The 23,688-nt window shown below is 45.6% G+C and overlaps 2 protein-coding genes across 6 annotated transcripts in view; one reads left to right on the forward strand and one right to left on the reverse strand.

Moving 5' to 3' along the window:
- NKIRAS1 (NFKB inhibitor interacting Ras like 1) overlaps positions 1-3,839 on the reverse strand; it is a 22,577-nt gene extending 18,738 nt beyond the window's left edge. Inside the window, exon 1 of one of the 5 annotated variants that reach the window (XM_068236144.1) lies at positions 3,526-3,839. Coding sequence is in view for 2 of the 5 variants with exons in the window: in XM_068236139.1 (XP_068092240.1) it covers positions 3,429-3,448 (20 nt within the window). In the remaining 3 variants the exon portion in view is untranslated. The other 4 variants (XM_068236139.1, XM_068236141.1, XM_068236140.1 and 1 more) reach the window with 4 other exon arrangements.
- Positions 3,569-23,512, forward strand: RPL15 (ribosomal protein L15). The gene is made up of 4 exons (XM_068236146.1): positions 3,569-3,662; positions 8,451-8,633; positions 11,500-11,636; positions 23,158-23,512. Exons 2-4 carry the CDS (start codon positions 8,462-8,464, stop codon positions 23,461-23,463), a joined length of 615 nt encoding a protein of 204 aa, XP_068092247.1. The 5' UTR covers positions 3,569-3,662; positions 8,451-8,461; the 3' UTR covers positions 23,464-23,512.
- Positions 23,513-23,688: the final 176 nt, after the last annotated feature.

The raw sequence follows: 23,688 nt of genomic DNA on the forward strand, positions 1-23,688 counted from the left end.
TTTCTTTCTTGTCTAAGGTTTCTATGGCTGAATGTGGTAAATGAATCTCCTGTCAGCTGCTCACATGCATCGGTCAGGCGCTTGATAATGCTTGGCACAGGTGATGGAGAGGTGCCCCCCCCCCCTCGTAACCCCCTCCACCCCATGGAGTTACATCTGTGCACGGCCAAACACTGAGGTTTTCAGCAACCACACAACACCACCTTGTGTCAAACGCGTGGTGTCACAAATTCTGTCCTTCAGGTGAATGTAACTGCAGTGAGAAGGAAAGTGCGCAGTTCCGTCTCCCATGTGAAAGAAGCCTATGGCTGGTAGCACGCTTATCTTTGCAGAAAAGCATGCGTTTTAGGGCATGTGCATCTGTGGTTTTCCCTGAGTTTGCATATTTGGATTTTGTTTGTGTTTGCATCTGCAACAAGAAGAAAAATACAGTAGCACATATATTTTTTTTTTTTTTACAAAAATGCATTACGTGCATTCTTGATTTTCTATAGGAAACCATTGCATGCAATTGCAAACACGGGAAGAAAGGCTGAAATGCACATGGCCGAAAACTCATGGTATTTCATACAGGGCTCGTTTCCACTATAGCGAATCCGCATGCGGGCACTGCATGCGGATTCGCATACTCAATGTTAGTGGATGGGGCTGTTTCCACGTGTGCGGCGGCGGCGGCTGCGTTTTTCGGTGCGGGAAAAATCTGCACGACAGGGTCGTCAGATTTCGCGTGCGTCAGGAATGCGGGCGAATCGCCGCTAATGCATTCAATAGGGAAATCGCATGCGGCTTTGTCATGCGGATTTCCCTGCGATTTCGCATGAAAGGCAATGGAACTTTACACAGGCAGTGACATGGTTAAATTCGCCTGGCTCCTTGCCATGTGAAATCGCATGCGAAATCGCGGGTAAATCCGCATGGGGAAACGCAGCCGCATGCGATTTCTTCAGCGGTGGAATCGAGGCGATTCCGCACCGCTACAGTGGAAACGAGCCCACAGACAAGTGTACTGACAGCTTTCAGGTGCCCACTAATAATACAATCTTACCCTTTCTAACCAATCTAACCAAGTGCATTGTCTCAGCAATGAGAAATACTGGCCAATCAGAGGAACAGAGGTGATGGAGGGTAAAACAGGAGCGAAAGAGGCTTCAGCCAATCAGGCTGCATTAGTTAAAGAGACTCAGAGATGAGTCTCACTACAGTTTTTTTTACTTACCAGGGGCTTCCTCCAGCCCCATAAGCATGGATGTGTCCATCGCCGTCCATCTCAGCGCCGCTGTTCAGCCACAATCTTCCCCGGTAAGCGGCTCAGTGACATCAGCTGTGGACCTTCTGCACAAGCACAGAAGGCCCCGGCTGACGTCACTGAGTCAGACTGAATACGACTGAGCCGCTTACCAGAGATTGACTGCGAGAGAACAGCGGCGCTGAGGAACACGGCGAGGGACACATCCATGCTTATGGGGCTGGAGAGAGCCACGGGTAAGTAAAAAACTGCAGAGAAACTGCATGTCTGAGTCTCTTTAAGTCTAAAGGGAAAGTAAAGAAGCAAAAAAAAAAGACAACCCAGCATGCCCTGCAACTTCCTTTCTGTGGCAATGTACCAAATAAGGCCTAGTGCACACCGGAGCGTTTCCGCTGCTGTTTGCGATCTGCTTGCGGGAGCGGATCCGCTAGGGTAATGTATTTCAATGGGCTGGTGCATACCAGAGCGGGAGGCGTTTTGCAGAAACGCATACTCCCGGGCTGCTGCAGATTTTGGATTGCGGATGCATTTCTGCCTCAATGTTAAGTATAGGAAAACCGCAAACCGCTCTAAAAAACGGCACTTCAGAGCGGTTTGCCAGGCGTTTTTTGTTACAGTAGCTGTTCAGTAACAGCTTTACTGTAACAATACATGAAATCTACTATACCAAAACCGCTACACAAAACCGCAAAACGCTAGCTGAAACGCTACAGAAAAAGAAGAAAAAGCGTTTCAAAATCTGCTAGCATTTTGCGGATCTGCTAGCGGGTTTTGGTGTGCACCGGCCCTAAGAGTCAGGTAAACTGGGGAATGATCATGTATCAACAAGAAAAGTAATAGTGATTTTTAACTTTTGGATTGCCTGGTTAGCATCCTTATTACTTGTTTACCAGGTAGAGAATTGATTTTTGAATTTATGCCCGACAGTTACATTTTAATATAGGAACTACCTAAAATATCCAAACTATAGTCACTCAGTTTACCCTTCTATTGCATACATTTAGTAAGATTGTACAAAAAAGATTGTATCTTTAGCGGCCAGCGTAAAGATAACCTAAGTAGTGATGGGAAAAACTGTTCGCTGGCAAACAGTCCCTGTGTAATACTTCCAGGTCGGTGAGGTCCGTCAATAGTGTGCAGGCGCTGGCCTGGCAGTGCACATCCTTGATTGCACACCAATGGCCAGGAGGGCCCTGCGCAAAACGTCACGCATAAGGCTCCCAGACGAGCGTCACTTGCCAGCACCTGCCAACAGACCTTCGTCAACTTGGAAGTAGCTTCGAGGTCATAACACAGGTGTTCACCAGCAAACAGTTCTTGACATTGCCATCACTAGACCTATGAATTTGACTTTAATTTGCTCCACAGGCTGTCAGCATACCCCCCAACTTTTTGAAGTAAAAATGAGGGACACTTAAGCCACACCCCTAGTCATGCACACAATGAAGATTTTATTGGAAAAATGTTGTTTTATAATTTAAATCACACTGGTCCTTTCAATCCTGGTTAACTTTCCTTCATATTAACAAATGATAATAGGAAATAGACCAATTTAAAGGATGGTAATAAAGTTTAGAGTCAAAGGATACACAAGTTAACATGTGACATGATGAGATAGGCATGTGTATGTACAGTGCCTAGCACACAAATAACTATGCTGTGTTCCTTTTTCTTTCTCTGCCTGAAGGAGTTAAACATCAGGTATGTAAGTGGCAGTTCCTGTCTGAGTCAGATTACAGTGTGACCCTCACTGATAAGAAATTACAACTATAAAACACGTTCCTAGCAGAAAATGGCTTCTGAGAGCAGGAAAGAGATAAAAAGGGACAATAGTTTATAGATTTTAGCTCTGGCATACTTCAATGAATGTGTCACTGAGCAAAAAACAGTAAAAACTTAAAAAGTAGATTTAAATATAAAATAAAACTGTGGAGTATCTTAAAAAGTCATTTTTAGGAGAAGGAGAATAGATACGATTATTTATTTAATTAGTTTATTTTCACCTGCGGAGTCCTTTTAGAGGGACAATCCCTCCAAAAAAGGAACAGTTGGGAGCTACGCTGCCAGCAATAATAATTACTTCAAAAAGCCCATATATAACTCCACAAGTTCTATAACTCCACAACTTCAGTAGAGCAAAAAGAAAAGAAAAAGCTTGTCATGTGGAATTTTACATAATTACAGGTTGCCCAGGAAGCTCATGGTGAACCAGAACTCCTAGGAGACGAGTGTGTAAGGGGCTACAAAGGACCAAAAACCCTCTTTCAGGCTCCGCTTACAGGAGTATAACATTATTACAGACAGACTACATTTCCCATCAGCTTCTCTTTGACCGGAAGCTGTCGCTGTTGCAAGCGCTTTGTCATAAGGCATTCTGGGTAAAACGATCCTTCCTTTCCGGCTGCTGAGCCCTAAGGTAATGGTGGCTTCCTCTGTGGTGTGGAATGAGTATATACAATCCATGTCCATCCTCTGCTGTTGTTTGATGGTTGGTCTATGTGCTGGTCGGAGAGTGTGCGCTGCCCTGATGTCCATTCTGCTGTGCAGATCTTGCCCGTGTAGGCTGCCTGTTCCCGGCTGTCTCCTGCAGGCCCGGCTTCTGCCGCTGTGTGACCGGCTGGCGGCGTGTGTGTAGTGAGGCGGCTGGATGTGCGTGCTTTTCGGTGTATGACGTGTCTGTGCTCCGCTGCTGCCGGGGAGTACCTGTGTGTTTATATAGAGTTGTTCTGCGTGTATCTCAATGCATAGGTGCTCTATTTCAGGTCGGCTACCTGTAGATTTTCCTACTACCTTTTACCCCAGTAATAAAAATATATACACTAATGTGATCACTACCTGTAATTTTTGTTACTCTAACGTGGCTGCTACAGTATTAGAACTACATAATTAATTGTGAGACCCTCTTAGGGACAATATACTCTGTACAGTGCTGCAGAATATGTTGGTGCTATATAAATACTAAATTATAAAAGTTTGCAAACGTCTTCTATACCTAACACTAGCCCAACCCTCCTTTTAGCACTTAGGCCCTGGACCCACTTTCAGCTCTTTTTGGCAATTGCTTGTGGGTCCTGAAAACGTATGTACTTCCCAGAGGGAAGTTTCCCAGAGGGAACTTGAAGTAATGTGATTTGCCCCTGCATTGCTTCATTGCTATTGCTTGGTAAAACTCCTGATATGCTATATGTAGCACTTCTGTCATTGCAATGCTGCAGTGGAAACACCCCCATAGGGTCGCAGCGCTTTGCAGTTATTGACTGTAATCTGAAATGCAGCGTTTTTAATTTGTTTTTGATATAATTGGAAAACTGTTAATAGGTTATATGTGATCCGTTCACACTTGTCAGTCTACAGCTTATACGACGTGATAAGCAGAATGCAAAATTGGAACCTGCACGATAATTACTGGTTTCATTTACCATAGAAGCCTATGGTGGAAATGTGCTACGGACGCAAAACAGACCACATCTGACCATTAGTGCAGATATTACACTGTCCACTCCCACAGACCATTGGAGCTCTGGCTCTAGTGGGAGCCTAGTCTACTTTAGGGGACCCAGCAGTGAACATAGGAAAATTGGCCACTGTGATTGGCAGGACAGCTCCTTCTCAAACTGTGTGGTTTCCAGTAGCTGGTAGTAAACAACGCTTTGCGCTGTAACTAAAAGTGCACTGTGATTGGATAACTGTTCTCTAGGAGGATTTCTGCTAGCAGCCTCCCACCGCGCACTTTACCTAACGCTAACCTCTCTTCTGCCTAAAACTTTTTAAACTGAATAGCCTTTCAGCTATCTATTTCAAAACTGCCACGCCACTTAAGGTTACTACATTTTTATAATAGCGGAGTATCCAAAGCACAGGCGCAGGACTATACATGCTCAGTGGGTGGAACACCGAAACCATCAGGCGTAATTAACTTTCTTATGGTGAGTACACATGGGCTACAACTGTCGCCCCTTGTGTATAACGTGCACACCACGAACCGTCGCTAGACCGACCTGTCGCCAGGCGATTGACGTGGCCAATCGCCGGCAACAGCTGTCGTCGCTAGTCCGCCACGTGTACTTTCGTGTGTATGCGGACTAGCAACACAATACACTACTCACGGAACTTCCGCCGGGGGGGGAGGAACCTTCGGCGACAGCTTCCGCCGCATCTGTCCCTCTGTGTGCCGTGTGTACGGCTGCTGCACAGAGGGTCCTGGCGCCGAGCTGTCACGCACAGGTTCCCGGTGTGCTAGCGACAAGCTACAACGGTCCCCCATGTGTATGTACCATTAGAGTAGAAGGTATGGTAGACTCAAACTATGCTAGATACTATGGCTTCAATTCATCAAGCATTACCGCATTCGGTAATGCTAAAAACAGCTGACTTAAGGGAGCACTTTAGAAAATGTTAATTCATCAAAGCTGTTACCGAATGAGAAGCTGAAATGACACAGCAATGAGATAAATTACCGACATGTGCTCAACAAATGTTAATTCATCAAGGTTCCCACATTCGATAACACATTCGGTGTTTATCTCAAGCTCTCCCCTGTCGTTACAGGCTTCGAAAGCCTTCTGTGTGAATGTTTTCATGATTAGCAGGAGCAGGCAGCCAATAGAAACAGCCCCTGTTCTCCTGCAAGTGCCGCTGATAGGTCACACAGGCTTCTCCACACAAGCTTTCAGACCCCCCAAGCAGTGAGCAGAGAGAACGGGTCAAAATATATCCCCAGATTCCCTTCGGTGGTGTAACCCTTTCAGGCCCTGTTTGATAATGCAAAGATGCTGGTGGTGAAATCACCAAGCATGGCATTTGTAATGTCTCCAGGAAGTTCATCTACGTTGTGGCAAATAAATAAAATGTTAAGAAAGACTGATGGACAGATTCAGAGCAGCAGAGGCAGTATAAATAACATTAACTATAACACCTTTACATCTAAAGGGATGTCTGGATGCCTTCTATTGTTATCAGCTTGTAACAACACACGGACATTCCAAGCTACTCTGCACCACTCTGCAGTTATCGAACAGCCTTTGATGAATTGAAGCCTAGTAGTTCGGTAACTTTACGAACCTCTACCACACATGGGAAAATATTGATGAATTAGCACAGTGAAGTGTAAAATACCGAATGCGGTATTTTAAGGACTGGGGTTTTGTTATCGAACACCCTTTGATGAATTGAAGCCTATGGCTTCAATTCATCAAGCATTACCGCATTCGGTAATGCTAAAAACAGCTGACTTAAGGGAGCACTTTAGAAAATGTTAATTCATCAAAGCTGTTACCGAATGAGAAGCTGAAATGACACAGCAATGAGATAAATTACCGACATGTGCTCAACAAATGTTAATTCATCAAGGTTCCCACATTCGCTAACACATTCGGTGTTTATCTCAAGCTCTCCCCTGTCGTTACAGGCTTCGAAAGCCTTCTGTGTGAATGTTTTCATGATTAGCAGGAGCAGGCAGCCAATAGAAACAGCCCCTGTTCTCCTGCAAGTGCCGCTGATAGGTCACACAGGCTTCTCCACACAAGCTTTCAGACCCCCCAAGCAGTGAGCAGAGAGAATGGGTCAAAATATATCCCCAGATTCCCTTCGGTGGTGTAACCCTTTCAGGCCCTGTTTGATAATGCAAAGATGCTGGTGGTGAAATCACCAAGCATGGCATTTGTAATGTCTCCAGGAAGTTCATCTACGTTGTGGCAAATAAATAAAATGTTAAGAAAGACTGATGGACAGATTCAGAGCTGCAGAGGCAGTACAAGTAACAGTAACTATAACACGTTTACATCACAAAGGGATGTCTGGATGCCTGCTATTGTTATCAGCTTGTAACAACACAGGGACATTCCAAGCTGCTCTGCACCACTCTGCAGTTATCGAACAGCCTTTGATGAATTGAAGCCTAGTAGTTCGGTAACTTAACGAACCTCTACCGCACATGGGAAAACATTGATGAATTAGCACAGTGAAGTGTAAAATACCGAATGCGGTATTTTAAGGACTGGGGTTTCGTTATCGAACACCCTTTGATGAATTGAAGCCTATGTTAGTATTTCTTGATCTGATATTCCGATTCCCTGTGACGATTGTGGCTATAATTGTTATAAATGTTGGATAACAATGTTGATATTTCTGTTATACAACAATTGTCTACGTATATGTTTATCATTAATGACTGTACTGATGTAGAGACTGTCACACCCTTTTGTTGAATTAAACCATTACGTGTACAGTCGACAAGCTATCTGTTTGATGTATGCTTTGTCAACTTGCTCTGAAACGTAATCTTCAATAAAACTATTTGATAAAAAAACAAAACCTTTTGATTTCTGTACAAGGCAGTTTTGCAGTGCTTTTACTGCCGAACCTATGGAAATCTCAATACCTTACTGAAATCAATATTGCTGCTAAAAGCACTCGACAATTGTGATTTTCATTTTCTAGTGGGACGCAGGTAATGGGCTCTGTTCACAATCATTTTTCGCATGTGGTAACCAACTGTTAGTAAATTTCTGACAAATTAGACCGTGTTAACATTCACAAAGTTATCCACATTTTTTTTTTTTTACACATGCGCAAAAAGTGCTTTGAAATTTAGTTAAAAATGTCCGTAAAAACCATATTTGGGTGGATTTTTTTTTTTTTTTTTTTTTTTTTTTTTTTTTTTTTTTTTTATATATGCCTTAACTACCAATCTCTTTTTACTTTTCACACTTGTTTTTTAATGCAATCTACCAGCATGCAGAAAACATGCAGAAAATGTTTAGTGAATGTGGAAATTACAGCAGACAGTAATTTTGCTGTTAAAAAATAAAAATCAATTACCGCATGTGTGATTTTAGAAGAGAGCCCATAAAGGTTTGGTGCATACCATGTGAGGCTGATTGATAGTGTACCCTTCCACAAACTCCTGTGCTCACACAGGGGTGGCGGACACTACTCGTTCAACGCACCTGGCAGATCCATGGGAGCTATTGACTGGTGGAAAAGCACCACTGTCATCTGCCTGTGTGAATCAGCCGCAATGCTGCTCAGTTGCAGTCTGTAGTGTTGGCAGAGGGCTAGTGCTCTTTATTTGCTTTCAATTACATTTTTATAAATAAAGATAACTTTGTTGTAGTGCAATAATGCAAAGACTTTGGTGTTTTTATTTTTATTGTATTTTATGCTAGACTGTTCTGCTTAACTAATGTTCTGAATGGTCTTGTAGCATAAGCCAGCATGGGTGCCTACAAATACATGCAAGAACTATGGAGGAAGAAGCAGTCCGATGTGATGCGGTTCCTCCTGCGTGTCCGCTGCTGGCAGTATCGCCAGCTGTCTTCTCTCCACCGAGCACCACGTCCCACTCGTCCAGACAAGGCTCGTAGACTGGGCTACAAGGCAAAGCAAGGTTAGTATCCTAAGCTGCAAATGAGCATGTAGGATATGGTTTGCAGTAGTGTAAACCATGCAGCAGTTACAGTTGTGCTCAGTGATTTACTTAGCCTGGCAGAATTTAATTTCTTAGCCATTTTTCATGGAGTGTGGATGGTAACAAGAACTCTGAAGCATTGGGCCAATCAGAGAATACAGACTTTTTCCACAAAAATTGGATTACTGTGGTCATTTTTATCAGGGCTGTGGAGTCGGGCAATTTTGGGTGCCTGGAGTCGGGAAAAAATGCACCGACTCCGACTCCTAATGAATTTGTAACTGTAATTAAAATAGAAAATATGATAAAATGTTCTATTTCTCAGATAATAGTCATTAAAAATAATGTATATATACAGTAATAGCTGTGCTTAGTCCACAAAAATGAAATAAACCAATCAAAATTAGTTACTTGTGCTGCTTCAATAAAGCAGTCCCCGTATTTTTAAGGTCAGAGATACATATCTGATTGTGACTGTATATATGATGTGTACACAGGAATCTCTTTTATATATACTAAATAACATCTATGCTGTAAGAATAAAGCCTGATGTGTAGCTGTGTCACTAATAGAGATGGTCAATGAAATGGAAATAATTCTGCACTGATGCTGATTTATGCAAATGTATGCACTCCCTTTGCTGATGAAATCAAATAATTTGATATGTTGTTAAAATCTGTTTTGGTGACTACAAATTAAAGGGTACCTGAGACGGATGAAAAGTAAAGTTTATACATACCTGGGGCTTCCTCCAGCCCCCTTCAGGCTAATCAGTCCCTCGCTGTCCTCCTCCACCCGGATCTTCTGCTATGAGTCCTGGTAATTCAGCCAGTCAGCGCTGTCCGGCCGCATGCCGCTCCCACAGCCAAGAACATTCTGCACCTGCGCAATAGTGCTGCACAGATGCTATATGCTCCTGGCGGCGGAGTGTGTGCATGCGCACTACACCCGACTGGCTCAAGTACCTGGACTCATAGCAGAAGATCCAGGTGGTGGAGGAGGACAACGAGGGACTGATTATCCTGAAGGCGGCTGGAGGAAGCCCCAGGTATGTATAAAACTTTTATTTCATCTGTCTCAGGTTTACTTTGTTACACAGTAGTACTATACTCTACATATGCACTCACCACAGAGCTGCAGGGAATCCACTGAGAATGCTGTGCACATTGAACACAGAGGTGTTGTCTGTCACCCATAAACCTTGTTCAGATTGTGCATGAAGAATGTGTAATAGAGGAAGAATCTCCTCATTCCCCTGCAGAGTACCTGCACGTCACTCTTACATGTACCCACAGTTACATTGCCTAGGGCCTGATAGATGTTCTTTGTTCCGGTTTGTACCTTTTACAAGTACTCTTACCAAGGACTAGTTTTAGTCTAAAGGGAATAAATATAGTAGTCTACATATCCTTCTCACTTCAGTTGTCTTGTAAAATTCCTAAGCGTTGGCAGTTAAGAGACGAATTTCATGTTACATACTTTTAATCAACAAAATTGTAATATGCAAATTAGAGGCGTCGGAGTCGAGGAGTCGGAGTCGGAGGAATCCTAAACTGAGGAGTCGGAGTCGGTGGATTTTTGGACCGACTCCACAGCCCTGCATTTTATACCAATCACAAGATTCCATTTTTCCATTTTTTTTTTTCTTTTTGCATTCTCTGATGCAGAAAATGACAAAATGCTCCTCGGAAATTGGAAAACTGGAATGCGGAATTGGGCATTTCCTACTATCCCTACTGATTACTAGATTGGACTATAGGAATGTTGGGGTCTAGGAAGTGGATGGTTAGAAATGTATAGTGCTGCAGCTTGCTTTAGATGGTAAGCTCCTTAAAGAGAGTCTGAAGCGAGAATAAATCTCGTTTCAGACCTCATAGATAGCAGGGGCATGTGTGCCCCTGCTAAAACGCCGCTATCCTGCGGCTTAACGGGGGTCCCTTCACCCCCAAATCCCCTACATAAAGCGGGGGAGCGCTTCCTGGTTGGGGCAGGGCTAACCGCCTCAGCCCTGCCCCACGCGCGCCTGTCAAACGCGTATCTCCGCCTCTCCCCCGCCCATCTCAGTCTTCCTTCACTGAGAGGGGCGGGGGATAGGCGGCGATACGCGTCTGATAGATGCGACTGGAGGCAGGGCTGCAGCTGTTTGCCTTGCCTCCAGGAAGGGAAGATTTACGACCAAGACTACGACCAAGTCTTGGAGGGGTGGGTTTGGGGGTGAAGGGACCCCCGTTGTGCGGCGGTTTAGCAGGGGGCACACATGCCCCTGCTAACTATGAGCTCTGAAGCAAGATTTAGTCTCGCTTCAGAGTCTCTTTAAAGTGTACCAGAGATGAAAAAACAAAAGATTTGATACTTACCCGGGGCTTCCTCTAGCCCAATACACTCGTCTGAGTCCCACGCCTGTCTGCCGTTCAGCTGCGATCAACTTCGGTAACAGCTCATTTGTGTCCAGTCTGGGTCTTCTGCGCATCCAATGTGACACCCACCAATCCTGTATTACTAGGCCACAGTTGCCATGCAGGTCTCGTGCACTAGAGACTTCTGGAGGCAAATTCACTGTGCACAATAAACAGTTGATATTGGTTGATGGTGCCCATACATGTACAATTTCGATTGTATGTTTAACCAGTAAAATAAAAACATCAGTTTTGCACTGGAAATCTGGTAATTATTGTCGGTATCATTATGTACACCTTGTTTGTTTCTTACTTTGGTCAGCGCCAACAAATATATGTTGGTGCTTTATAAATCAATTATAATATGTTGGTTAGTCCCATTATAAATATGTATGCAGTAATGTGTATTTATGCATTCTTATCAGTTGTATGTTCCCTCTTCATCCCAGGGTATGTCATCTACCGTGTGAGAGTTCGCCGTGGAGGTCGCAAACGCCCAGTGCCCAAGGGTGCAACTTATGGCAAGCCTGTGCACCATGGTATAAACCAGATCAAGTTTGCTCGCAGCCTGCAGTCCGTAGCTGAGGTATGGTGGCAGTTTTAATGTTTCATAGCTTGTAACATGGAAACTTGTTCATGCTAGCTTTTACTTTGGGTTAAGCTGAAATTCTTTCTCTTTGATGTGGATTCCCTCTTGTTTTTGGTATGTGCTTATATAACACTGGCGTTGATAGTGTCTTAAAGCGGAAGTGAAGAGCCTCTAAAAATTAAAGTTTCACTTACCTGGGGCTTCTGCATGCTCCTTGCAGCCGCCCGGTCTCCGCCGCCAACTAGTTTTGTTACTTGACGTATAAGTCGAGGGGTCACTGCGCCTGCACAGCCCTGCCAAGCGTATTCCCTCCCCTCCCCCCCCCCCCCCCCCCCCCCCCCCCCGTTCCTGTCTGCAATAGCGCTACTGCAGACTGGAAAGTGAAGGATACGTGTGGCCTGCCAGAGGAACCAAAAGTAGCTGGCGGGGGGACAGGGCGGCTGCAAGGGGCTTGCAGAAACCTCCGGTAAGTGAAACTTTATTTTTAGAAGATCTTCAGTTCCGCTTTAACTTTGGGCTTCATATGTGACACAGGGACCTGTGGCCATACATCTAGCGATTTTTGCGGTCCGATCAACCATTTGATTTGTTAATTTTATTAAATCTGATGTAAAATTGGTGCTACACAAGCGGTGCTTGACTAATGAATTGACCGTAATCTGTCAAAGGTATGGATTGAGTAAGATGGAAAATCTCAGGCCTTGCATGTGCAAGATTAAACTACCTTTACAGCACCCATTTTTGGCTTTTTATATATGGATTCTTGTGCCATGTATGGAATAGGAAAGCCGCTCTTCCTAGCCCAATTCTTTGTGAAGGCACATTAGCTCTTTAGGCTAGGTTCACAGTGGACATTTGCATAATGCACATGTTATGGATGTGAACTCCAATAGAAACTGGACTTTAAAGAGAACCTGAGGTGGGATTTTATTATGCTAGTGGGGCACAGAGGCTGGATGTGCACACTAACACCAGCCTCTGTTGCCCCATAGTGTGCCTCCAAGACCCCCCTGTGCTCCGCTCTACCCCCCACAGTGCTGGCGACACACAGCGTGTCACCAACACAATGTTTACCTAAGCGCTGTCAGCGCCGCTCCCCCCGTCTCCTCTGTATCGGCGCTACCCGCCCGCGTTACTTCCCTCCAATCAGCGGGAGGGAAGGGACACAGGCGGGTAGCACCGATACGGAGGAGGCGGGGGGGCGGCGCTGACAGACAGCGCTTAGGTAAACATTGTGTTGGTGACACGCTGCGTGTCGCCAGCTCTGCGGGGGGTATAGCGGCGCACAGGGGGGTCTTGGAGGCACACCATGGGGCAACAGAGGCTGGTGTTAGTGTGCACAACCAGCCTCTGTGCCCCACTAGCATAATAAAATCCCACCTCAGGTTCTCTTTAACCCTCCTGGCGGTATGAAAAATTCCGCCAGGAGGCAGCGCAGCAGGTTTTTTTTTATTTTTTGTTTTTTTTTCTAGATCATGTAGCGAGCCCAGGGCTTGCTACATGATGATCGCTGCTCAGCGGCATCCCCCCGCCCGCTTCGATTGCCTCCGGCGATAGGCGATCAGGAAATCACGTTCAAAGAACGGGATTTCCTGGAGGGCTTCCCCCGTCGCCATGGCGACGGGGCGGGATGACGTCAGCGACGTCATTGGGAGTCCCGATCCACCCCTCGGCGCTGCCTGGCACTGATTGGCCAGGCAGCGCACGGGGTCTGGGGGGGGGCGCCGGATAGCGGCGATCGGGCGCGGGGCGGCGGCGATCGGTGTGCTGGCGCAGCTAGCAAAGTGCTAGCTGCGTCCAGCAAAAATAAAAATTATGAAAATCCGCCGAGCAGGGCCTGAGAAATCCTCCTGCGCGGCTTACCCCGAACTTACCGCCAGAAGGGTTAAAGCAGATCCGAGATGAAAAAAAAAAAAGTGATGTCTATATATCTTATCTAAAGTGTAGATAGTTTACACGGCATATCTAGTTGCAAACAGCTTCAAAAGTTTGATTATTTATTCCTGTGATACAATGAGGGCAGCCATGTTCTGTTTGTCACAGGCTGAGGGCTGGAGATGCTATCCGCTTGCCTGTGTGTACATTCAGTCCCCTCTCCTCCTTCCTCCCTCCCCTCTGCCTCTGAAATCTCTGATTAGTAACCTCCTCCTCTTCCTGCCCAGACTGAGCTCCCATAAGCTCCTGCTACAGTGCCAAGGCACTGTGAGAAGCTGTGGGCGAGGCTTGTTTAGTTTATAGGGAATTAGAGTATTAAAACAAAGTATTTGGCTGGAGGAATGCCCTATAAACTATATGAAAGGAACCAGGGCTGTGGAGTCGGAGTCGGGAAAAAATGCACCGACTCCTAATGAATTTGTAACCGTAATTAAAATAGAAAATATGATAAAATGTTCTATTTCTCAGATAATAGTCATTAAAAATAATGTATATATACAGTAATAGCTGTGCTTAGTCCACAAAAATGAAATAAACCAATCAAAATTAGTTACTTGTGCTGCTTCAATGAAGCAGTCCCCGTATTTTTAAGGTCAGATATACAGATCTGATTGTGACTGTATATATGATGTGTACACAGGAATCTCTTATATATACTAAATAACATCTATGCTGTAAGAATAAAGCCTGATGTGTAGCTGTGTCACTAATAGAGATGGTCAATGAGATGGAAATAATTCTGCATTGATGCTGATTTATGCAAATGTATGCACTCCCTTTGCTGATGAAATCAAATAATTTGATATGTTGTTAAAATTTGGTTTGGGGACTACAAATTAAAGGGTACCTGAGACGGGACGGATGAAAAGTAAAGTTTTATACATACCTGGGGCTTCCTCCAGCCCCCTTCAGGCTAATCAGTCCCTCGCTGTCCTCCACCACCCGGATCTTCTGCTATGAGTCCTGGTAATTCAGCCAGTCAGCGCTGTCCAGCCGCATGCCGCTCCCACAGCCAGGAACATTCTGCACCTGCGCAATAGTGCTGCACAGGTGTAGTATGCTCCTGGCGGCGGAGTGTGTGCATGCGCACTACGCCCGACTGGCTCAAGTACCTGGACTCATAGCAGAAGATCCAGGTGGTGGAGGAGGACAACGAGGGACTGATTATCCTGAAGGCGGCTGGAGGAAGCCCCAGGTATGTATAAAACTTTAATTTCATCTGTCTCAGGTTTACTTTGTTACACAGTAGTACTATACTCTACATATGCACTCCCCACAGAGCTGCAGGGAATCCACTGAGAATGCTGTGCACATTGAACACAGAGGTGTTGTCTGTCACCCATAAACCTTGTTCAGATTGTGCATGAAGAATGTGTAATAGAGGAAGAATCTCCTCATTCCCCTGCAGAGTACCTGCACGTCACTCTTACATGTACCCACAGTCACATTGCCTAGGGCCTGATAGATGTTCTTTCTTCCGGTTTGTACCTTTTACAAGTACTCTTACCAAGGACTAGTTTTAGTCTAAAGGGAATAAATATAGTAGTCTACATATCCTTCTCACTTCAGTTGTCTTGTAAAATTCCTAAGCGTTGGCAGTTAAGAGACGAATTTCATGTTACATACTTTTAATCAACAAAATTGTAATATGCAAATTAGAGGAGTCTGAGTCGAGGAGTCGGAGTCGGTGGAATCCTAAACTGAGGAGTTGGAGTCGGTGGATTTTTGGACCGACTCCACAGCCCTGAAAGGAACACAATTATGCAACGAGTAAAAGTTTCTCGGATCCACTTTAATACAAAGCCTGCCTGCCTGCATGCAGCATGTTAGCATGTGATCACTTACAACGCTGTACTGTGAACAGGCTCATAGAATTGTATGGGCAGTGAGTTATGCAGAATTATTCTGCACACAACTAAGGACTGTGAACTAGCCCTTTGAGTTTACTCCTGCTGTATGTTGTGCTATATTGTACAAAGGTATATGGAGTAAAAACTGGAAGTGTTTGTATCCAGCATAGGAAGATGACGGACATGGAGGAAATATGCCCATCTTATTAGTGCAGTCGTGATGCCTATTCAGTAAGCCAGCACCTATTCAGTAGGAGACCTTGGGCAAGACTCCCGAACACTGCTACTGACCCCCCCCACACACACACACACACACACACCACACACCACACACACCACACACACACAACACACACACACACACCCACCACAGACCAGGCTATTGTGTAATTAGCCAAGCTGCAGGCCCGCACAACAGAGCGCACTAGTGATTCTGATCTCCCCCCACTAACAGAGCTCTCTGTTGGTGGGGTCTGATCGCCCCCAGTGTTTTTGTTGTTGTAAGTATTAATACAATTTATTTTTTTATTTTTTTACAATGCCCTCCCTCCCCGCGGCAAACTGCCGCCCCAGGACTTTACACCGATCGGTGTTAGGCGGTCCTGGGGCCGCCGCAGTCGGCAAGCAGTTAAGGTGGCCATACATCAGGAGACTAGGCGGCCGTTTGACCATGCGATTTAATTACTGTAATCAGAATCGGATGAAAATCTTTTCTGTCAGATGCATTCCTAATCGACAATATGACCAATTTTGGCCTGAATCTGGTTTCCATTAATTGGTCAGACCTGCTGTAAGATGTAGGGTCCACTCGCTCGATCGCGTGTGTGCGGTGGTAACAGCAAGCAAAATCGGGACAAACGCGAACAGACCCCTGACGCTGTCGTCCCCAACACCCCCCCCCCCCCCCCCCCCTACAGTTGCCCAGTGCACTGTACATTTTCTGTCCATGGTCGTTGCTTGTCGTCCACTGGCTTCAGGCACACTCCTTGCTCCAAACACGTACCTCACATGGTTACTGGAGTAACAGGGCCGCATGTGTGACATCACACCCACGCCTGTGTGTATGCCAGCAGCCACGTGGGGCGCATGTATGGAACAAGGACTGTGCCCGGAGCCAGCGGAGGACAAGCTTTGGGCACGGACTGGTAATGTATAGAGCACTCTGCATCGGTTTGGGGGGGGGGGGGGGGCGCATGTCGCACAAGGCCAATTCCTGATAAACTTCAGCAGGGCTGTGGAGTTAGAGTCTGAGCCATTTTGGGCAGTCAGAGTTGGTGGTTTCATAAACTGAGGAGTTGGTGTCGGATGATTTTTGTACAGACTTCACAGCCCTGAATTTCAACATATTGTGCTCTATTCTCAATCACACATGCGGTAAGAGATTTTTTTTTTTACCGCTATATTACCGCATGTGATAAATTCCGCATATTTTCCACATTCACTAAAAAAGTCCCACATGTTTCCCGCATGCGGGAACAATGCGTATAAAAAATTGGGAAACATGCGTAATTACATAGTAAACATGCGGAAACCTTGCGGGAAAAAGTTGCATTAAAAAACTTGTCCAAAAATAAAAGTCCACCAAACACAGCACTCAAGGCTCCAGACTCCATTTAAGTCAATGGAAAGCGAAATATCACCCAAGTACTAGTAGGTGATAAAAATTCGGTAGTTGAGTCAGAAATAAGGCGCCTCCTTTTTTTTTTTTTTGTGAATTTGGATTTTTTTTTTGCAGAAACTACCGACTTTTGCGGACTTTTCATGCGTAAACAATGTCAAGATGTTTTTTTTTTTTTTTTTTTTTTCAGTCGGGAATTTACCGCAAATGCATTTCCGCATGCGGAAAATCATTGAGAATAGAGCCCATTGTTTGGGAATTGGCCTGCGGTGTATGGGCAGCCAACAGGTCTCTAATCGAATAGAGAGATTTGTCATTTGGGCAGATCTGCGCCCATCATTGCTAGATGAATGGCTACATTTACAGATAAGAGATGCATGCAATAAGGAAGTAACACCGTTGACCGCTCTCCGAAATGAACCAGGAGTAGGATAACGTTTCAGCCACAACAGGGTAACATATTGATGAAAAGAATCCACCCAAACTGAAACATAAAAGCGTCCAACATTCTTTGAGACCATCATAGACTAGGCATTATGCTCACGCGTATCGGAGTTCCAATCGCTCCTTAGTCACAGGAAGCTATGGAGTGGCTTCTTTTTATCAATAGATAAGAGATGTTTTTGGCTCTTTTTGCTGGGCTCAGAAGGGTAGGCTTTACCTGTTCAAACGGACTTTACAATATCACCTTTCTCATTCAACTGGCAGAATACTCATGCTTTCACTGATGTATTTGTTCTAACTGGTAGCATGTGCATGGGAACTTTCACAATAAGAGTTGTGTATGGCAAGAACAGTTATTACACAGTAATGTCCATGATCTAGATGACTATCTGATGAGCCTACATTGCTTGACTCAACAGGTCTGTGCTAGTTCACAGCAGTGCCCGCACCAGTTCCTCATCACTGAGAAATAGGTCATTGTAGTGAAACAAGTACACAGGTTGTGATTTGGAGGAAGGTGTTGAGAGGGGATTTGTCTGCTAGATTGCAATCGCACACTGCACACAGATTTTCAATCGATTTCAGCATGAGATCTTTGAAAATCTGTGTGCCTGCTGCATGTCTGATGCTTTCTTTCAATTTTCTCTGTCAGCATTAGAAATTCAGTTTAAACACAGAGATTAATGTGAGCACCTCATCCAGTGTCATCTCATCCTGAAGGAGAGATATACATTTACAGAGGAAAACTGTGGATTGCTGAGCAGTTATGAGGATGGTTGTACACCTGCAGTGAGAGGGATATGGAGGTTGCCATATTTATTTCCTGGTGAACAATGCCAGTTGCAGGCCTGCTAATTGTTTGGTAACAGTAGTGTCTGGTGAGTCAGAATTCTGAAACAAGCATGCAGCTAATCCAGTCAGACTTCAGTCGAGTACCTGATCTGCATGCTTGTTCAGGGTCTTGGGACAGCCAGACTATTGTTTAAAGGGAGATAACTATGACACTCTTCCCTCTGAGTTCAAGTCTCCTTTAACCTCCTTGCCGGTTTTCCCGACCTGAGCTCGGGGTAGAAAAAAACAAGCTATTAGCGGTGATCCCGAGCTCAGGTCGGGGTAGGCATTGCAGAGCTTTACCTTTAGTTGTGGAGTCCCGCGCGCGATCTCGCTGCGCAGCGGGACTCCAGCCTCTCTCCCCGGCAGTGTGGGGTCTTTCCCTGGCCGCCGGGATCCCCCATGTCCCCGCTATTCTTCCGGGGACCCGGCAGCCAGTTGGAGCAGCGCAGCCGTGGTGGTGGCAGCAGAGCGGTGGTGGCAGCGTGACGTCATCGGGGGCGGGGCTAATATTGAAAACAAACGTCTCTATATTAGAGAAATATAGTTCGTTTATATGTATATTAGCGCCATCTTGTGGGCAAAAAGAAAACTGCAGCACAGGAGACCAGGAAGGTACATTTTTTATTTTTTATTTTATTTTGCTGCAGATCTCCCTGCCAGAATGATTTTTTTCAGGTTTTAGGGTCTGAAAGAGTGGGAAAAAATTGCACCGCTTTTAGACCCTAAAATCTGACCGCCAAGGAGGTTAAAGGTAGAGGCAGGATATGCAAAGACAAGTTGTGCATCAAACTGTCTTGTTTTGCTGAATGTTCGGGTTTTGTTGACTGTAAAAATGCTTATGCGTATTGCTATGTCAAAGTAAAACTAACAAAAAACAGCCCCTGGGGGGTACTTACCTTGGGAGGGGGAAGCCTCTGGATCCTAAATAAGGCTTCCTTGTCCTCTTGACCCTCCAGCATCCAGTGCTGGCAGCCCCCGAATATACAGGTGTAGTAGCACCTGCAATATTTACCTTCCCAGCTCCGGCACAGACGCAGTAGCGGCTTTCCAATGGGCTCTAGCAAAAATAGCCATGCCCGATTGGGGCCACTCTGCTGCGCAAGTCGCCTGCAGCCCTTTGGGAAGCTGCTACTGCGCTGGAGCTGGGGATAAATATTTACTTCGCTGTTTGGGGGCTGCCAGCGCTGGATCCCTGAAGGTTGAAGAGGGTGGGGGAAGCCTCATTAGGATCCAGAGGCTTCCCCCTCCCAAGGTAAGTACCACCCAGGGGCTGTTTTTATTCCCTTTTTAATATGAATGTAGATTTCACTTGAGCGGTTTATCTGCTTTTTGTAGTCAGTAAAAGTCAATGTAAATTAGGCCTACCAAAGAGGATACGGTACTTTTCCGTTAGCCGGGCGCAACTGAGCTAAGTAATGTACCGATTCAGTTTTTACTGGCAGTCTCGCTGCGGCCAAATGTATCAAAAGTGAGTTAATTGAATTAAATTAAGCCGGCGGCAATGTAACCGATGAAGCCGCCGGCTTCGGCTCTGCCTCCTCTCCTCCCCCGCCTCTGTCCTATACAATACTGGCAGCCGGGGGACAGCCCGAGTCGTTCGTCGCAGCAGGGAAGCCATTCGTTCTTGCAGAGCGGATGCTGGCAGAAGCAATGTCTGCAGCCTCCCGCTCTGCTTGTTTCTTGTGACAAACGACTCTCCGGGGACACGAGTGTCCCCCGGCTGCCAGTGTTCTTATAGGAGAGAGGCAGGGGGAGGAGAGGAGGCAGAGCCGAAGCCGGCGGCTTCATCTGTTACATTGCCGCCGGCTTAATTTAATTCAATGAACTCACTTTTGACACATTTGGCCGCAGCGAGACGGCCAGTAAAAACAGAATCGGTACATTACTTAGCTGTTACGCCCGGCTAACGGAAAAGTACCGAGGATACTTTTTTAGAATGTCCTGAAATTCTGAAAAGTAGCTGGTTTATAATGTCTGACTCATCTAGTCAATGAAACTTGCTCCTTAAATGCCCTTTTGGCATCTGAATCCCATATAAGTGATCCCTGATATTGAGTAGACGCAGCGTGCTTTCTGTAAACTACTTTTTTTTTTTTTTTCACTGGACATTTTTAGAAGGCTTTGCTTTTAACATGCAGATGGCCTACATTAGACACCTAATTTTACTTGTGTTCAGGCAGCATGCAATTACATGTGTACAGAAAGTGATTTAGCTGGATTTCCCTCTGTCAGTTGCTGTTTGTCCCATTTGAAATCTAGAGCACATTTTTTACCTACTTACATCATGAGATAAATACATTCCTGGTTCCTTTTTTTTTCCATTTGGTTTTATAGCGTTTTTCTATTTAACCTGGTTTACTTAAAGGAGTTCTGTGGGGGTGTCCTGGGGATAAAAAGTCACTTACCTGGGGCTTCTATCAGCCCCCTGAAGCAGGAATGTCCCACGCCGCCCTCCTCCGATCCGCCGTCTAGCGCGGCATGCTTTCAATTGTGGCCTGGGCCGCGCCCCTGCTCGCTTCTGCCCGCGTCATCAGAAGCTTACTGCGCAGTACAAGAAACCTTTGTACTGCGCCTGCGCAGTAAGCTTCCAATGGCACGTACGGGAGCCCGCATTATTCGTCTGTCAGATGAATAATTGACCGGGGCTGGCGGCAGAGGACAGCGTGGGACATTAGTGCTACAGGGGGCTGAAAGAAGCCCCAAGTAAGTGACAGTTTTTATCCCCAGGACACCCCCACAGAACCCCTTTAACTGAAATTTCTAGTTAGAGGTTACTTGCATGGATATATGGAGGTAGGTAATTTATCAGACTGATGGCCTAGCCAGAACTATTCTTTTGTGTTTTTGAGACTACCCACAAATCCACTTTTACCATTGTTCATTTTACAAGGGACTGTCAGATTGCCAAGGTGCAGAGGGGATTGGCTGAGATTAAAGGTGCCCACACATCAGACTATGTATGGGAGGATCAACCAAGACCAATCTCTCACTGGGACTGACTTCCCATACACCACAGGCCGATTCGTAATCAATTTCAAGCTGAAATCGATATGGAATTGGCCTTGTGACTCCGCATCTGCCGCCTGGCTGTCTCCCAATGATCCATGTCCCCATTTCAGACCAAAATTGGTTGCATTGTCGATCGAGCAGGCACTTGGTGGCACAGATTTTCTTCTAATTTATAAAAATCAAATCGGATGGTTGATCAGCCACCAGGTCACTTGATGTATGGCCACCTTAAAGTGGAACTGAAGATGACCTTAAAACAAATGGTTTCACTTAGCTGGGGTGTCCCCCAAGCCCCCAGCAGCCGTCCTGTCCCACGCGGGTCCTGCACGATCCTCAGTTCTCCCGCCGCCAGCTAGCTTAATTAATTACTGTCGACTTGTAAGTTGAATGCAACTGTGCCACGGGCCACGCGTATCCTTCGCGTTACCGTCCACTGCAGGACGGTAATGCGAAGAAAGATGCACGTGGCACAGTTGCAGTCGACTTACAAATCTACGATAATGAAACTAGCTGGCAGCAGGAGAACAGAGGATTGTGCAAAACCGGCGCTTGGGGAAGCCCCAGGTAAGTGAAACAGTTTCAAGCTCTTCTTCAGTTCGGCTTTGTCCTACACTGCTACGGCAGACTACAGTAAAATTACATTCCCACTAAGATGCCGCATCAGTTTTGGAAATGCATGTGGCACCAATGCCTATGCAATTTCGCATGCGTATCATTTTGCTGGGCCAAACATGTTAATGGGGATTTGGAAGCATGCTGCAGAAAACTGCAGCATGCATAATTCTTTCCCCTGCACGAGAATTGTATGCAGCCTGTTGATTTCAATAGACTGCAATTCCACATCTGAAATTGCATGCGGAAAAGTCAGTTAAACCAACTGTAGTACACAGCAGTATAGCCTGGCCTACATGTGGCATGTTTACGCTACTTCTGCTTAGCACTGTATACAGTACACTAAATTGGGTTCCAGTGAATTGACACCTGAGGCAGGGGGTACTTCCTTAAAGGGAACCAGAGAGGAAGGAAACCTAAAAAATAGAAAAAGCTTTTATACATACCTGGGGCTTCCTCCAGCCCCATAAGCCTGGATCGCTCACACACCGCCATCCTTCGCTTCCTCTATCGCCGGCACCGGGTCCCGTCACTTCCGGCGGACGCGGCCAATTGTCCGCATCACAGGGGCTCCCTCCATATCCTTACGCATGCGGCTGCGCAGTATGCAGCCGTACGTGTATGCAGGGAGCCCCCTGTGATGCGGACAATTGGCCGACTGGCGGTAATGACGGGACCCAGTACCGGCGGATCCAAGCAGCTGAGGATGGCGGCGTGGGAGCGATCCGTGCATATGGGGCTGGAGGAAGCCCCAGGTATGTATTAAAGCTTGCCCCCAACGTCTCTGGTTCCCTTTAATAGGCGTGTACCATCAATGACCTATACATGTTCCCCACATGAACATTTCTACTTTTATTGGAACGTATTTTTAGTAGAACCTGGAAATAGTGATGCTTCTACTTTGCAACATAGGTTTGGTGTTGAAAATGGGATGGCAATATAGATTTGGCAGCTTCATTTCACCTGCTTTATGCAGAGGCCCTTGTGTCTTGTAACAAAATGGCAGACCCAAGCAGCCAAATACAGAAGTAATGTTTTATGTGAAATAAGAGTAGACAGGAGTGGTTTTGGGTGCAATTAAAGTAGAATAATAGGTAAGAGATTTTTTTTTTAAACTTTTTTTTATAGGAAAAAACATGCACTTTTGTTAGACCAGAGTCAGAGTACTTCTGAAATATTAGATGCTAAATTTTCTTGTCTCCCCCTCTTGTTCCAGGAGCGTGCTGGCCGTCACTGTGGAGGACTGAGAGTCCTTGCCTCCTACTGGGTGGGTGAAGACTCCACTTACAAGTTCTTTGAGGTCATCCTCATTGACACCTTCCACAAGGCCATCAGACGCAATCCAGATACCCAATGGATCACAAAGCCAGTGCACAAGCACAGGGAGATGCGTGGGCTGACCTCTGCTGGCAAGAAGAGTCGTGGTCTCGGCAAGGGTCACAAATTCCATCTCACCATTGGTGGCTCTCGTCGTGCTTGCTGGAGGAGACGCAACACTCTTCAGCTTCATCGTTACCGCTAATTAGGATTACACTTGTAAATTTGACATTAAAATAAAGTCTTTTCGGACATTTTGTTGTAGTGTTTTTGATGTAGCCCTCATTACTCCTTGCAAAAGCTCCTCCAGGTACAATCTACATATTCAATGAATCACAAATGTGATGTATAATTTGCATAGCAGTATGAAGTGAAGAGAGAATTGTTGGTATTTTTCAAACTAGGGGTTAAATCCTATGCAGCAGGTCAC

This window comes from Hyperolius riggenbachi, chromosome 5 (assembly GCF_040937935.1).
Source record: "Hyperolius riggenbachi isolate aHypRig1 chromosome 5, aHypRig1.pri, whole genome shotgun sequence".
Taxonomy (NCBI): domain Eukaryota; kingdom Metazoa; phylum Chordata; class Amphibia; order Anura; family Hyperoliidae; genus Hyperolius; species Hyperolius riggenbachi.

What these genes read in the sequence shown, in the direction of transcription:
- RPL15 (XM_068236146.1), top strand. Translation starts at nt 8,462, where the DNA reads ATGGGTGCCTACAAATACATGCAAGAACTATGGAGGAAGAAGCAGTCC. An exon ending in GGGCTACAAGGCAAAGCAAG is followed by an intron (nt 8,634 to 11,499) that starts GTTAGTATCCTA and finishes TCTTCATCCCAG; the next exon opens with GGTATGTCATCTACCGTGTG. An exon ending in GCCTGCAGTCCGTAGCTGAG is followed by an intron (nt 11,637 to 23,157) that starts GTATGGTGGCAG and finishes CTCTTGTTCCAG; the next exon opens with GAGCGTGCTGGCCGTCACTG.